Below are 16,431 nucleotides of genomic sequence, written 5' to 3'. Positions count from 1 at the left end.
CCACCCTGCGCCTGGGGGGGCACGCCTCCCAGCCCGCCACCCTGCGCCTGGGGGGCCCTGTGCAATCCAGGCTCAGAACGAGAGGGCCGGACACGCCTCCCAGCCCGCCACCCTGCACCTGGGGGGCCCTGCGCAGTCCCGGCTCCGGAGCGAGAGGGCCGGGCACGCCTCCCAGCCCGCCACCCTGCGCCTGGGGGGCCCTGCGCAGTCCAGGCTCGGGAGCCAAACGGGCCGGGCACGCCTCCCAGCCCGCCACCCTGCGCCTGGGGGGCCCTGCACAGTCCAGGCTCGGGAGCGAGACGGCCGGCACACCTCCCAGCCCGCCACCCTGTCCCTGGGGGGCCCTGTGCAGTCCAGGCTCGGGAGCGAGAGGGCCGGGCACGCCTCCCAGCCCGCCACCCTGCGCCTGGGGGGCCCTGCACAGTCACGCGCTCAGCTTCCCTGAGCCTCAGTTTCCCCACCTGTAACGACACCTGCCAGGTGCATCTGTCATGAGCAGTCAGTGCCACGCAGCCCAGAAGGTGCCACTTCCTGGGGGAGTGTGCCTGATGCCACGGAGGGGTGCCACCTTTCCCCTTTAGTTCATGGCCTCTGACCTTCCTGGGCACCCTCTTCTCAGCATGCGCCAGAATCTCGAATTCTGCCTCGCTTTATAATGATCTCATTTTTGCCTGTGTCCCTCTGCACTGTCTACACAGAACCTCCAGGTCACAGCGTGCCCCTCTGCACTGTCCACGCAGAACCGCCAGGTCACAGCGTGCCCCTCTGCACTGTCTACACAGAACCTCCAGGTCACAGCGCCCTTCAGCACTGTCTACACAGAACCTCCAGGTCGCCGCGCGCCCCTCTGCACTGTCCACACAGAACCGCCAGGTCACAGCGCGCCCTTCAGCACCGTCCACGCAGAACCGCCAGGTCACAGCGCGCCCTTCAGCACCGTCCACGCAGAACCGCCAGGTCACAGCGCGCCCTTCAGCACCGTCCACGCAGAACCGCCAGGTCACAGCGCGCCCTTCCGCACCGTCCACGCAGAACCGCCAGGTCACCGCGCCCTTCAGCACTGTCCACGCAGAACCGCCAGGTCACAGCGCCCTTCAGCACCGTCCACGCAGAACCGCCAGGTCACAGCACGCCCCTCAGCACCGTCCACGCAGAACCGCCAGGTCACAGCGCCCTTCAGCACCGTCCACGCAGAACCGCCAGGTCACAGCGTGCCCCTCAGCACTGTCCACACAGAACCGCCAGGTCACAGCGCGCCCTTCAGCACTGTCCACACAGAACCGCCAGGTCACAGCGCGCCCCTCAGCACTGTCCACGCAGAACCACCAGGTCACAGCGCGCCCTTCAGCACCGTCCACGCAGAACCGCCAGGTCACAGCGCGCCCCTCAGCACTGTCCACACAGAACCGCCAGGTCACAGCGCGCCCCTCAGCACTGTCCACACAGAACCGCCAGGTCACAGCGCGCCCCTCAGCACCGTCCACGCAGAACTGCCAGGTCACAGCGCCCTTCAGCACCGTCCACGCAGAACCGCCAGGTCACAGCACGCCCCTCAGCACTGTCCACGCAGAACCACCAGGTCACAGCGCGCCCCTCAGCACTGTCCACGCAGAACCGCCAGGTCACAGCGTGCCCCTCTGCACTGTCTACACAGAACCTCCAGGTCACAGCGTGCCCCTCTGCACTGTCCACGCAGAACCGCCAGGTCACAGCGTGCCCCTCTGCACTGTCTACACAGAACCTCCAGGTCACAGCGTGCCCCTCTGCACTGTCCACGCAGAACCGCCAGGTCACAGCGTGCCCCTCTGCACTGTCTACACAGAACCTCCAGGTCACAGCGCCCTTCAGCACTGTCTACACAGAACCTCCAGGTCACTGCGCGCCCTTCAGCACTGTCCACGCAGAACCACCAGGTCGCCGCGCGCCCCTCTGCACTGTCCACACAGAACCGCCAGGTCACAGCGCGCCCTTCAGCACTGTCCACGCAGAACCGCCAGGTCACAGCGCGCCCCTCTGCACTGTCCACACAGAACCGCCAGGTCACAGCGCGCCCTTCAGCACTGTCCACACAGAACCGCCAGGTCACAGCGCGCCCTTCAGCACCGTCCACGCAGAACCGCCAGGTCACAGCGCGCCCTTCAGCACTGTCCACACAGAACCGCCAGGTCACAGCGCGCCCCTCAGCACTGTCCACGGCCCTCACAGTCTAACCACACTCACTGCCTCCCACGGGCGATGTCATAAACTGTCCCACATGGTCACAGGTTATTGTCCGCACCTGGGTTTTTCTCGGAAGGATGTCTAACAACGTACACTCTGCTAACAACTTACCATTTCCACGGGGCTTCCATCCACGGAACCCCATCTGACCGGGCCGTCGCAAAGCATGGGAGGGAGGGGGTGTATTCCTGTTTTACAGATGAGGAAACTGGGGCTTCCGAGGACACCCTCCGAGGAAGGGAAGGAACATCTCCCACTCTCCATTCCGCGTCCGGTGTACACGGGCCACACGTCCCTGTGTCCGCTCCTCCCCAAGCATCCCTCTCCCGGAGGGCAAGGCCCATCGCTCGCTCAGCCTCACAGTGGGAGGCCCGGTCCCAAGCCCGGCTCTCAGAAGTTGGGTGTGGAGAGAGCACAGGCCTTGGTGTTAGCTCAGCGTCCATCCAGGCTGGAGTGGGGCTGGTTCCTCCTGGTTCATGGGAGGCAGTTTTGCACGCTGCTGACATCATGCTGTTCATGGGAATCAACCACCTTTTAGTCCACTGGGCTGCTGTGACGGACCACCATCGCCTGGGTGGCTCATGAGGACAGAGAGTGATTTCTCACTGTGGAGGCTGGACGTCCGCGGCCGGGGGGCCGGCAGGCTCTGCGTCTGGTGGGAGCCCGCTTCCTGTTCGCAGATGGCCATCCTCTCACTGTGTCCTCACGCAGAGGAAGGAGCGAGGGACCTCACCGCGGTGTCTTTTATTAGGGCACTAATCCCATTTACAAGGCCCCACCCTCACGACTTAAGAACCTAGCGAAGGCCACACCTCCTAGCACCATTACATTAGGGTTCGGTTTCAACCTACAAGATCTGGGGAGACACCAACGTTCTGTCTACAGCACACCATGAGGGGAGGGTTCGCACCATGGGAACTGGCTAATTCGGTATCGGGGGGTTTTGTCCCCTTGGAGAGCTAGTTGTTGAGTGCCCCTTGGCACATTGTTGCTTCAAATCCCCCATGATGTCCCTTGTTAGCTATGGAGTCTTGTGTCAATTACTGAACCCACCAATTCTCAGCTTTTCCAACTGGGAAGAAGAGCATCTACTTTACAAGAGGGGCCTGAGGACGAATCAGTATAAAATAGGGACAGAGCTGTGCACACCCGGAGGTCCGTCAGCGGTGGTGTGACTACCATCACGTGGCCCGGAAGGAGTGCGGAATGAATTTAACCGTTCCTCACGGGTCCAGGGCAGGCCCAGCTGCAGAAAAGCACACAGGGAAGCATGAGGAGCAGTCGGAGAAACGGGCACAAGAAGGTGTGGTCTTGGGGCAGAAGGAAGGGAAACAGAGCACCCCGAAGAGCGTGGGCGGGTCCATGATGGGTCCTGGTCCTCCCCCATGACCTTGAACGAACCCCATACTCTCCTCGATAGGTAGCAGGGTCTGCCATTCACCTACGAGAATTACCTGATGCACCAGGGCCAACCCCCAGGATCCAACCCCGCCGTCCCTCCTGAGCCCCGTGTTTGCACAGCTCCTCACACGGCTGACCCTCCGGATGTCAGAATGCAGGCTGACCTAGCTTATAATCCACCGACACAGCCCCAGCCCTGCCCCCTGAAGAATAACAATCCGGCATCACTTAAAAAATCAAATTGGGAAACCTGGCATCTGGAAAGCACAAGCTGAAGTCACCAGTGACGTTAACGAGTCCCGGAATAGCAAGGGATGCGAAAAGGACCCTAGAGGAGACGGCAACACCCTTTGTCCCCCTCCCTGAAGGGGGTTACCATGGTGACGGAAAACGATGAAATCATCATCACTAACCGGAATTCGGAAAACCCCCACAAGCGTTTTCTGTTGCCGTCTTGGGGATGGACCAGAGCATCTTCTGACCCCCGGGCACCACCTGACCCCCAGGGCATCACCTGACCCCCAGGGCATCTCCTGACCCCCGGGGCATCTTCTGGCCCCAGGGCATCTCCTGACCCCCAGAGCATCCCCTGACCCCCAGGGCATCACCTGACCCCCAGAGCATCACCTGACCCCCAGGGCATCTTCTGGCCCCAGGGCATCTCCTGACCCCCAGAGCATCCCCTGACCCCCAGGGCATCTCCTGACCCCCGGGGCATCTCCTGGCCCCCGGGGCATCTCCTGACCCCCAGAGCATCCCCTGACCCCCAGAGCATCCCCTGACCCCCAGGGCATCACCTGACCCCCAGGGCATCTCCTAACCCCCAGAGCATCACCTGACCCCCAGGGTATCTTCTGACCCCAGGGCACCATGTGACCCCCAGGGTATGGTGGGTTATTTGTATTCTCGATGTATTTTTTTTTTTGTATTTTTCTGAAGCTGGAAACGGGGAGAGACAGTCAGACAGACTCCCGCATGTGCCCGACCAGGATCCACCTGGCACACCCACCAGGGGGCGATGCTCTGCCCACCAGGGGGCGATGCTCTGCCCCTCCGGGCGTCACTCTGTTGCGACCAGAGCTACTCTAGCGCCTGGGGCAGAGGCCAAGGAGCCATCCCCAGCTCCCGAGCCATCTTTGCTCCAGTGGAGCCTTGGTTGCGGGAAGGGAAGAGAGAGACAGAGAGGAAGGAGGGGTGGGGGTGGAGAAGCAGATGGGCGCTTCTCCTGTGTGCCCTGGCCGGGAATCGAACCCGGGACTTCTGCACGCCAGGCCGACGCTCTACCACTGAGCCAACCGGCCAGGGCCTCGATGTATTTTTAACTTACTCCAGGACCCCGAAGGACAGTGACTACTCAAGATGTCAGTTACAGAGCAGAGGAGCAGAATCGACTGCTGGTGTAATGTCCGTCCTCCCTCACCTGGAAGCTCTCTAGAGATGGGGAGGGCCTGCCTCACTCCCTGTCCTGTCACCAGCACGGAGCACAGCGTTTGGCATATCGTTAGCCCTTCACACATGCTGAACGCATGAACTTCTTGGCTGTCAGATGCTGGGGATGCAGAGATGAGGAGGACACGGTCCCATCCCCCAGGCGGCTCACTGGTGAGGGGGGAGACAGACATGCAGACGGAGACACATGACCGAGCTGCTCTGTACTAATCACGGAGTCCAGGAAACAGCCCTGCCAGTGGGGGCGTGGGGGGCGGTCTTAAGGGCATTCCACGGAGGTGGCGATACCGGGACAAAAACTCTGAGAAGGCAGAGCCAGGCTACTTCTATTCACCTCGGGACCTTAGACATGAAGACCGTGCCTGGCACCGAATATGAGCCCAAGAAACATCTGTTTAATGAAGGGACACCTGTGGGAAGATGAGCAGAAGTTCTCACGGTGAGCAAAAGGGAGAGAGGTCTCCAGGCAGAAGCAACAGCACGTGCAGAAACCCGGAGAGATGCGAGCAGGGAGAAGAATGACCAGCACCGCTAGTCAGGCAGAACAGCCAGGACAAGAATGAACCAGGATGGCGGCAGGGGCGGGGGCAGGAGGAGAGACACGGACATAATGTCAGCGGCCAGGGCACGCAGGGACACTCACTCTGTGGGCTCTGGGGCCACTGCAGGGTTCTCCACAGAAGAGAGGAGATTTATCAGATTTGCATTTTGATAAGGTTTGCTATGGACTAAATGTTTGTGTCCCACCAAAGATTCATATATTAAAACCCTGGTTTCCATGGGACAGTAGTAGGAGGTGGGGCCTTTGGGAGGTGATTGGGTCATGAGGGTGGAGCCCTCAGCATGAGATTAGTGCCCTTTTACAAGGAACCAAGAGAGCGCTCTCTCTCTCTCTCTCTCTCCCCCCCCCCACGTGAGTTCACAGCAAGATGGCCATCTGTCCGCCAGGGAAAGGACAAAGGCCTTCATCAGGAATGGAGTGTGCTGGCCCCCTGATATCTCACACTGCCCATCCTTCAGGACTGTGACAGGTAAAGATCTGCTGTTTAAGCCACCCAGTCTCCGGTCATTAGTTATGGCGGCCCGGCCGGACGAAGGCACCCTGTGTAGGGCACACGGGTGACAGACCGCTGGCTGAATGCAGGAACGCGAGCTGCTAGCTGGGAAGCAGCAGCAACAGTCGAGGCCAAAGGTGATTATTTTTGTGGAAATGAGATGCTCAGCGCCTGATGATTATTTCTAAAGGACTTCTATCCTTCATCGGAGTCTCCCCAGGGGCTTCCGGGCTTTGTCCACCCACCCAACCCCCCTTCTGTCCCCAGCTTCAGCCTGCCCAGCCGCACCTGTGAACACCTTATGTATCTTTACTTTAATCAAAGGTCTCAATGGCCTTAAAAAAGTCAGCCACTAATTTAACTGGTTCTGTCTTGGCCTGGAGTGGCACCCAGAGATCTGCGTCTTGACTCAGTCCGTGGCTACTCAGGGAAGGTTCTGGAAACATACGCTTGCTATGAGAACTGTTTAAGCTGCTCGCAGGCATCTGTTCTCACTGAATTCCAGGTGTTCATTCCACAGTTACTCCAGCACTAAGTCAGGCTTTTAAACAAAACATTTTAACAGCTAGTCTAAGTAAATTAGGAAAGAAAAAATGGATTTTGAAAATACAATCTGAAAACATACATGAACTATCTACCCACTACCTTTTTTTTTCTCTTTTTTTAATTAAGTGAGGGAAGGGGAGGCAGAAAGACTCTTGCCTGTGCCCCCACCGGGGTTCCACCCAACAAGCCCCCTATAAGGTGATGCTTTGCCCACCTGGGGTGTTGCTCTGTTGCTTGGCAACTAAGCTATTTTTAGCACCTGAAGTAGAGGCCAAGGAGCCAACCTCAGAGCCTGGGGCCAACTTGCTTTATCCAATCAAGCAGTGGCTGCAGGAGGGGAAAAGAGAGGATGGGAGGGCTAGAGAAGTGGCTGGTTGCTTCTCCTGTGTGCCCTGACCGGGAATCAAACCTAGGACATCCACACACCTGGCTGATGCTCTACCACTGAGCAAACCAGCCAGGGCCTACCCACTACCTTTGAACCAGGGTAAAAATCTGGTACTAAAGCCTCAAGACTCATCGTCCAGTGTCAGCACCCCCCCGTGTGCACTGCTATTAGAGAACGAGACAGCAAGGCTTCCAGCCAGAGGCTGACCTGAGTGACAAGTGCTCCTAACATCAACTCCATGGAGGTCCGCCATGCAGTGGTCACCTCGTGCCAGAAACTGTGTGGCCACTTGCTGTATATTGCCTTGTTTGGTCCTTATAGCAACCCTGGGACGGAGTTATCCTTCGGTTACCTTAACAACTACCTAAAGACCCTCCCTCCAGACATGGTCACACTGGGGGCTGGGGGAGGGGAACACCACTCCGTGTACAGCAGCCCCATGGCCTGCAGGAGGCAGAGCTGGGGTCAGAGCATGCAGATCAGCCCTCGGGGCCAGAGTGCGGAAACGCCGCCCACCTCCACGTCTGCCCCCACCCCAGCGCCCCATCACGCCTTCCCCTCCTCGCCAGGGCCCCCCCTGAGGCACTCCCGCACTGGGGGGCTGCTCTTTGTTCTGTTCCCTTTCTCCTTTGCCCTTGGGTTGCTGAAAGCCCAAGAGTACTAAACAGCTTTGCTTCAGAACAGGTGAAAAGATTGCTCTTGACAACTCCACTTGGACCACCACAGGCTCGGGAGCACCCATCGCTCACTCCTTAGAGACTAAACGGTCCGGAAAAGGATGCACGCCCAGACTCGGCCGGTGCCAGCGACCCAGCACGTCGGTGAAAATGAAGAATGAGCAGGGGCCGCGTCAGGACTCCCAAGGCCGCGATCATTCACTCTCCGCTCAATGGCGTGAAGAGCTGGCATGTAATTAACAGAAGGAAGGGTGTCCTTAGAACATGACAAGCAATTTCTCCTGTGCTCCCTTCCTGGTCAGGAAGGCGGGGGGCAGCCAACAGAAGCCCAGAGGGAGGGGCTCTGTGCAGGTTGGGGGGACGTGGTGGGCTAAGCAGGGAAGGGCCGGAGCCTCCTCAGAGCAGCTGTGAGAGGGGTAGCGAGGGCTGGCCATGAAACCCAACAGCCTGGCTTCCAGTTCCATCTCCTCCACTTATTAGTGAGTTGGTATGACTCAGCTATCCCATCTGAGAAATGGGGATAATAAAATCAGGATGGTTGTAGGCAAGTAAGAAACGCTGTCCAGGGATTAAAGAAGTTGAAGACACTGACCAAGGACCAGGAAGGGTTAGTGGTCATCTTCCTCCAAGAATGGAAAACCTCAGGGCATGGGGGAGGGTTTCGAGTGGGAGGGACGACTCAATCGACCCAGACAAGGCAGGGAGCCGCTCTGGGCCCTGCTTTCCCTCTCAGCGAGGTGGAGCCCCAAGCCCCCCACCCCCACGCGGGGTGGCTCTGCAGCCTGCAGCACAGGATACCACGATCGAGGGGCAGGTCTGTGGCCGGCACAGTCTCCACTGTTTTCTGGAAACACCAGTCTCCCTCTGGAGTTCCCCTCCCTCATTCTCGGTTCCTGGGACTCAGGTGGGCTCCTACCCCTCCGCCACTGCTTCTGGGTGGGCACGTGATCCCTGCCAGGCCCCACACACCAGCCTGTGACCTGCGGCCGCTGCCGGGCTGCAGGAGGAGACACGGGAGCAGCCAGCGGTCAGCACGAGTCTCACCTCGGAAACAATCTAACCCGGACGAGAGCAGGAGCCAGAGACCAGGTCGGCTGGCACGCCACACTAGTTATACAACCCAGAAATCCCTCTCTGTGCTGACGCTGCTTTACGTTTCTGTTCCTCTGTGCCTCTATAAATCCTGATGATATACATTACTGCACAAAATACACACTACAACCGATGAATTGTGGACTCCTTCTCACCTGAACCTTGAAGGGGCATCATCTGTCTGCTTTCTTTCTATCTATCTATCTATCTATCTATCTATCATCCATCTACTATCCAGCCATTACAATATATATATATACACACACACACCGCAAGGGCAAAAGTAGGTATATAGTTGTGAGTATGCAAACCACAGTTTCTTCTCATATTGTTACTTATTAAGTATTACATTATTTTCCTTACAAACGACTGTAAACCTGCTTTTGGCCCACCCTGTACATAGAACCTTGTACTGTGAACATCTTCCATGTACAGAAAATATACTTCCACATCGCCTCCTCTCAGCTAATTCTCGAAACAGTCCTAGCAGTAAGCAGGTGGAAGTGACCTCCATCAAGAGGCAATATTCCGAGTCCACAGAGTTTGAGAGGCCACTCCAAATCCAAGCAGTGGGTCCACCCCTTTCCTGCTGACGGTGGAAGACAGTGTCCTCAGAGGGTTTTCCTATACTCCCTTCTTTCAACACGCGTCACAGCCCAGACATGCATCCGACCCCCTTGCCCATGCTCAGGAGTCTGCCCTGGGAAAGTCCAAGCTCAGAGATCTTCATCTCAGCATTACTGACACTGGCCAGACAATGAGATACAGCCTGATACAACCTGTCTGCCAGGATTACAGCTAGACACCCTATTGAATGTCTCCAAGTGGAACAGTATATAGCCATTAAAAAGAATTTACAAAGAGTCTGCAATAATATGATAATTCTCCCACCAAACCATGACCATATTTTTTGCTCCATAAGACGCACTTTCCCACCCGCCAAAGTGGAGGGGAAAATGCCCGTGCGTCTTATGGAGCGAAAAATATGGTATTTTATTAAATATTTTAACACACCATTTGGTTCAGAATATTTTTCTCCTTAAAACCCTAGGTGTGTCTTATGGTCAGGTGCATCTTATGGAGCGAAAAATACGGTAATTTGAAAAAGCAGGATATAAAATGGTTACGGATGTTCTTTTATATCAGTGCCATAGTAATCTGGAGAAGAGGAGGAGGATTCTGGTTCATCACTGCCTTCTTAAGTATTTCATTTTCTGAAATTTACTTTAAAAAATTCCCTGTGGGTCCTGGCTGGTTGGCCCAGCATGTAGATGTCCTGAGTTCAATTCCCAGTCAGGGTTCACAGGAGAAGCAACCATCTGCTTCTCCACTCCCCTCCTCCTTCTTTCTCTCATTCTTCCTCTCTCTCTCTCTTCCCCTCCTTAATCCATGACTCAGTTAAAGCAAGCTGGCCCCCTGTGCAAAAGATGGCTCCTTGGCCTCAGCCTCAGGCCCTAAAAATAGCTCAGTTGCCAAGCAACAGAGCAACACCCCAGATGGGCAGAGCATTGCCCCACAGGGGACTTGCTGGGTGGATTCTGGTCAGAGAACATGCAAAAGTCTATCTGGAAGTCTGTCTCTCTGCCTCCTCTCCTCTCACTAAGTTAAAAAAAAAAAAAAGTCCCTTGTACAGCAATCAAAACACAAAGGGGTTTATTTCCCTCAAACAACACAAGTGCTTGGATCACTGCTGAAACCCTGAAGAATTTGCCCTTGTGACTAAGACTCGAGTTGTGTGTCCCACGTAATCTGGCTTCCCCACGCAAATGCCCACGGCCATGGCATCTGCCAGGCACACCCGGATTTTCTCAAACAGGATAGTCCATGTCCCTCCTGTCCTATCGCCCAGTGCTCAGAGTGACTCTATGAAGAGCAACCCAAAATCGTCGGTGATACTAGGAACACGGACCAGACCGGACTTCCCCATCAGGGGTCACCTTTGATGCTCTAAACATCCAGGATCAGCCAACTGAGGTCAGAATGCCACAGAGTGGGGTTCCTAGCACAGTCTGGCCTCTCCCCCACAACAAAGCCCAGCTCAGGAAGTGTCCGGTCAGTGCCGCCAGCGTGTCTGAGGCCATGCGAGACTCCCAGAAACAAGAACCAGGGAGCAGCCCTTGCTTTTGACGGCTCCGGGCCGAAGTCCTCCGTCAGCTGGATGGAAGGCACGCTCAGGACTGGGTTACAGGAAGCCGGGGACCCCGGCAGGGGACGGGGAAGATTCAGGAAAAGGAGACGTCACATGCAAAGGCACAGAGGTGGAGACCCTCTAGCAGGGTGGCTTTTCTTGTGTGCAAATTTAAAGCAGAGATAATAACTAGGGATGGGAATGGAGAGAAAGTTCCAGAATGTGGATCCCAGAATGTGGATTCAGAACTTAGAATTTAGGGTGTGCGCATTGGGCGGCCACCCTGAGTCCTTCTCACTGTCAACACTAGGGGGGGTGTGGTTCCGAAAAGTGAAAAGTCCTCTCAGAAGACAGTAGGTGGCGCTCTCATACCCCAGCCCCACCCCCCTTCCGTGTTCTCAGGTGCAAAAAAACCTCTTCTAGATCCACCTTCAACTGTGATTCATCGGGGAGGGAAGATGGAATTAAAACGGACATCAAGCCTACACTTACAGATTTCACCAGAAAAGGTCGTTACAAACGAGTCATCTGAAAAGATACTCTGCAGCACATCCAAAACCAACTAACTGCGTGAACCCAGAAGAGCTCGATCCTTCCCCGCCACCCCCCAGAGGGTTCCCTGCGGCGCTGCAGCGCTGACGTCACCGGGGCCGCGCGGACGTCACTGGGGCAGCGTTGACGTCACCGGGGCCACGTGGACGTCACCGGGGCTGCGCGGACGTCACCGGGCCACTGGGACTACTCACCACAGGTTGACCAGGAAGGGGTGCTCCAGCCCCTGCATGATCTGCAGCTCCCGGAACACGTTGCGGACCTCATCCCTCTCGACGCACTTCTGCTTGTTCATGTACTTCATCGCGAACATCTTCTTCGTGTCCCGCTTCTGCACGATGCATACCTGAGCGATGGTCCAAGGGAGAAGGTTCAGGCCAACGTTTAAAGGAAAAGGAAAAGCCATCCCTCGCTGCATTCCTGCTCCGGGGTTCGAGGCTCCGTTCCGAGAGCCCGCGAGCAGAGCGCCCTGGCCAGGCCTCTCCCCGCCCCCCGCCCCCACCCCGTATCTGTAACAGGGAGGAGCTGGCCCCCATTCACCTGCTCATCAAACACCCACGCCCGCGCTGGCCTGTGTAAGTGCCGGAGGAGGAGCCGGAGGGACAGGAAAGGGAAGAGGCAGCCCTGTCCTCAGAAGCTCACAGCCCCGGAGGAAACAGACAAAGCTTTGTCCCACGTCTACGGCCTGAGCTCCACGGCGTGCCCACCCGCGTCTCCTGGCCCGCCCTGCTTCTGCGTAACACCTGACCCTTGCTGGGCTACGGGCATCCACACCGCAGGCCCCGTGCCTGTCCAGCAGGACCAGTCTGGGGCTCACAGAGCTCCCAGGGTTGAAGAGTTTGCCCGCGGGGGTAACTGTCGTGACGGCACCCCCTGAATGGGCAGTCTTCCTGTCTCTCCTTCCCTGACACACTGCACAGCTCACCTGTCTCTGCTCTGTCACCTGTCCTGTGCCTTGTACTCAAATCCTTGCCTGGGGGCCTGCTCCTGAGCAAGCCAAACTAAGGCTCATGGCCACTGAGCAAGCGAAGGACAAGTCACAGGGGCAGTGACGACAGCTTCCGTGGGCTGAGCACTTGTTGCAGGCCCGACACTGGGCACTCCACTCCTTTCACTCAGTCCTCACAAGACCCTTACGAATAAAGCTGTCCCCCCCCCACCCCGGAGCAAGAAGAAGCCGCAGCCCCAGCCCCAGCCCCTCGCCTGCGAAATTAACCTGCTCAGAGTTCACCAAGCTGCTGAACGGCTGGGCAGAGATGCCCCACCCACCAGTCTGACCCTCGAGTGATGCCTTTGCGGGGGGCTGCCGGGCAGGGTGGGGAGAGTGGACTGTGAGAGGACTCTCTGCCCACCCACCACAGTCTGACCCCCGAGTGATGCCTTTGCTGGGGGCTGCCGGGCAGGGTGGGGAGGGGGGACTGTGAGAGGACTCTCTGTCCACCCCCCACAGTCTGACCCCCGAGTGATGCCTTTACTGGGGGCTGCCGGGCAGGGTGGGGAGGGTGGACTGTGAGAGGACTCTCTGTCCACCCCCCACAGTCTGACCCCCGAGTGATGCTTTACTGGGGGCTGCCGGGCAGGGTGGGGAGGGTGGACTGTGAGAGGACTCTCTGTCCACCCCCCACAGTCTGACCCTCGAGTGATGCCTTTGCTGGGGGCTGCCGGGCAGGGTGGGGAGGGTGGACTGTGAGAGGACGCTCCCTGGAGGGACTCCTGGGGGGCGGGAGGGAGGTGAGGTCCCTGCCACCAAATTCCATCTCCTCATCAGGACACCAGCATATTGAATGGATTCAGCACCCCCCCAACCCAGGGTGACCCACCTAACTAATTATATCTGCCAAGACCCTATTTCCAAATAAGGTCCTTTACTGAGGTTGCAGGAGATCGTGAATTTGGGGGGACACTGTTCACCAGTACAGGTAGCCACGATTATTGTCCTTGCTTGACAGAAAAAAGGTAGGGAGAGAGGCAGAGAAAGGGTGTAGACCAGGGGTCTCAAACTCGCAGCCGCTGCATGCGGCCTGCCGAACAATTTTGTGCGGCCCGCAGACTAATCCACGAAGTTCAAAATATTTTGGATAAAATTAAGTAAGCCTAGGGGCCTACTTGTATTTTTCATTTCTCTAGCATCCTAGCTAGATATTAGCTTAGTTAACGGCAGTTGTGATGTGAACTACAGTTTCTGGTCGTTTTGTGACACTGAGTAAACTGCATGTACGATTGTGCTTGTTGTACTGATTTTTTTTTGTTTTCAACTGCAGTGAGAAAAGTGTTGCGTAACAGTTGCCTTTTGTAGACCTAGTGCGGCCCGCCGAACAGCTGTGATCTTGCTCTGTGGCCCACATGCTGAGTTGAGTTTGAGACCCCTGCTGTAGACCTTCCTCACGTCTCAGGACTCAAACCCGCACTCTCCACCTCCCCCGGCCACCACTTATCACGAGGGACGCTTCCTCCCTGAACGCAGGGCGTGTGAGAGAGAACGATATGAAACCACGAGCCAGGGGAGCCGGGGGTTGTTCTCTGTCCGAGCAGCCAGATTGCTCTGCGCTGGGAGGTCAGACCCCTTTCAGCCCCGACGGGCCGTGGATCTGTTTGGGGCAGGTGGGGGACAGGGGAGGAAGCCAGAATTCCAACCCCAGCTTCGGTTCTGCCTCCCTGAGCCCCGTCTCAGCCTCGGTCTGAACTGGACTAGCAAAGCCCCCCTGCACCACTGAGGGGACACTCCAGGAGACTCGGTGAGACCGAGGAAGTGAGTGTCCCCCTGTAGTGGGGGGTGGGTAAACGCCAGGGGACTCTTAATGGCTTAATTAGCACAGTGCAGGGAAAGGGTGTGCTTCCAGGCAGTACAATGAGCTGTCTAAAGGCCCACGGAAGTTTCTTTTTTAGTGACCTTGAACCTGTAACACACCAGGAGGCAAAGGCGTGCTGTCCCAAAGCACCGTGGCCCCGGCTTTGTGGGGGACCCCAGCGGACAGTTCTGCAGCCCTGGGCACCCGAGGCCCACGCCTGCAGGCAGACGTGTGGTGGGCTGGTCAATCCACTGGTTAGTACCCTCCTCCCTCTCACTTCTCATTTGTCTTCTCAGAAGAGATGGCCAACGGACAGTCCCTCTGCCGGGGCTGGGAGCCCACGGTCCAGCCGGCTGCACCAACCTCAAAAAGCCGGGCTGTGATGGGACCATGTCTGTGCGAGGCCCCCGGCTCCAAGTCCCTGACTCTCATCCGTGATGACGATGGCCAGAGGTGCCCAGGTGGCTCTCACCGCCCAGGGAGGGGCAGGTGGAGGGTGACACAGCAGCTCAGAGACAGGTGTGACAGGTGTGCCATCAGAAGAGATCCTTCAAAGCTAAATTAGAATTCCAACTTCAAAGTAGAGCTACTGGTATCTGAACAGAGCTTAGAAGTCCGACTTCAGTACAAGACTTAACAAAGGCAGTTGGTCTAAGATACAGGGTAGCGCTTGCAAGTTTGGATTTACAAGTGAGGGAAGAGAGGTCGACGGACGGGGTTCTTGGCTACCTCTATGCGGATGAAGGGGTCTGGCCGGGCCCTGACGCCCCCCTAGGTACACGGAGGGTTTGGCTCCATTTTCTTGGGCCTCTTAAAAACATCCTATGTTTCTCAGAGCTTAAGAAGGCTGGACCCGGGGTCAGGAGAACCTGGCTCTGGCTCCGGGCCAGCTGTAGCGCCACCCTCAGATCCCTGGCCCGTCTGGCCTTCCTTCCTCATTGGGCAGGTGAGGCTGGTAGCAACAGCTGAACCAACCTGACCAGGAGACACTGAGAGGCTAGAATGTGGTGGTGGTGAGTCTAAGTCTAATGCCCTGGGTAAAACAAAGAAAGTGTCTGGGCTCTGGGGTCACTCTGACCCCATAGAGTTCATACTCCAGCTTTGCTGTGTGACCACAGGCACGTCACCCACCCTCTCTGGGCCTCAGTCTACTCATCAGTAACATGGCGGTGATGTTCCTCCCGCCAGGGCTGTTATGAGGACATGCAGGGGACTGTGAGGGTGAGGTACGGTGCCAGCACATTGTGGGCACTGAATGGAGGTGAACTTTCTTTACTGCTCTCAGGGTTACGCACACAGAACGTCCCCAGACAGAGCACTCCGTGCGAATAGCAGTTACTGTAATAATCACTAGTCCCGTCATCATAACCAGCATACAGGATACGTCTGAGGGTGCTGTGAGCGAGGTCTGCTCCCAGGACACAGGGTTGCAGACATTTCTGCCCCAATAGCCAGGGCCAAGCATTCCGGGGCAACTCGGGTGACATGTCCAATAACCAACCAGCCAGGGGCCTGAGCCCCGCCCGTCATGTTGCAGAACCGAGGAGTGAACACACCTGGGAGCAGCGCCCAGGCTCTGAGTCAGGCAGGACGACTGGGGCACAGAGAACGGAATGGAAAACCGAAGAGGAAGGGGATGCAGGCTGTAGTCGTGGCTGAATGGTTCCCCTCAAAAAGCCCTGCCCCGCCTGACCCTCCACAGCCTGGGAACGGGACCCACGGGCATATTCCGTTCCCTCTGCTTAGAATACCCTTCCTGTGAGCATCACCCCCTCCCGAACTGAAGGCTGCCCGGCCCTGACCTCCAGGCCTGAGCTGGAATGCACAGAGGAACTGGAATGTCATTTGTACTGGGTCCGCCTTGCCCTGCGTGGCCCCGGCAGGTGGGCGGTCCTTCCTGCCTATCTGTTTGCAGCGTGGGAGGAGGGGCTTCTGCTCCTCCCAGCTCTGAGCCCCATGGCAACCCTGTGACTGAGGGAACCCGTGACACCTCAGCTGCACTTCAGTCCTCCCGGCAGGAGGGATGCTAGCACTCCTCACCAAGAGGCGGCTGGCCCAGGTCCCAGCAACAGTCAATGTCAAAACGGAAGGGGTGGGTCTCGAGGGGCACCACCGCTCCCTAGCGGGGCAGCTC

The 16,431-nt window shown here is 57.3% G+C and overlaps 1 protein-coding gene across 4 annotated transcripts in view; it reads right to left on the bottom strand.

Moving 5' to 3' along the window:
• The window catches only part of STK32B (serine/threonine kinase 32B), a 246,237-nt gene that overhangs the window by 158,423 nt on the left and 71,383 nt on the right, over positions 1 to 16,431 (bottom strand). For all 4 annotated transcript variants that reach the window (XM_066280589.1, XM_066280593.1, XM_066280591.1 and 1 more), the window contains one exon: positions 11,703 to 11,854. In XM_066280589.1, coding sequence (XP_066136686.1) covers positions 11,703 to 11,854 — 152 coding nt within the window. The remainder of the gene's footprint in view (positions 1 to 11,702; positions 11,855 to 16,431) is intronic.

This window comes from Saccopteryx bilineata, chromosome 5 (genome assembly GCF_036850765.1).
Source record: "Saccopteryx bilineata isolate mSacBil1 chromosome 5, mSacBil1_pri_phased_curated, whole genome shotgun sequence".
Taxonomy (NCBI): domain Eukaryota; kingdom Metazoa; phylum Chordata; class Mammalia; order Chiroptera; family Emballonuridae; genus Saccopteryx; species Saccopteryx bilineata.
This window is presented reverse-complemented; position numbering and strand designations above follow the sequence as displayed.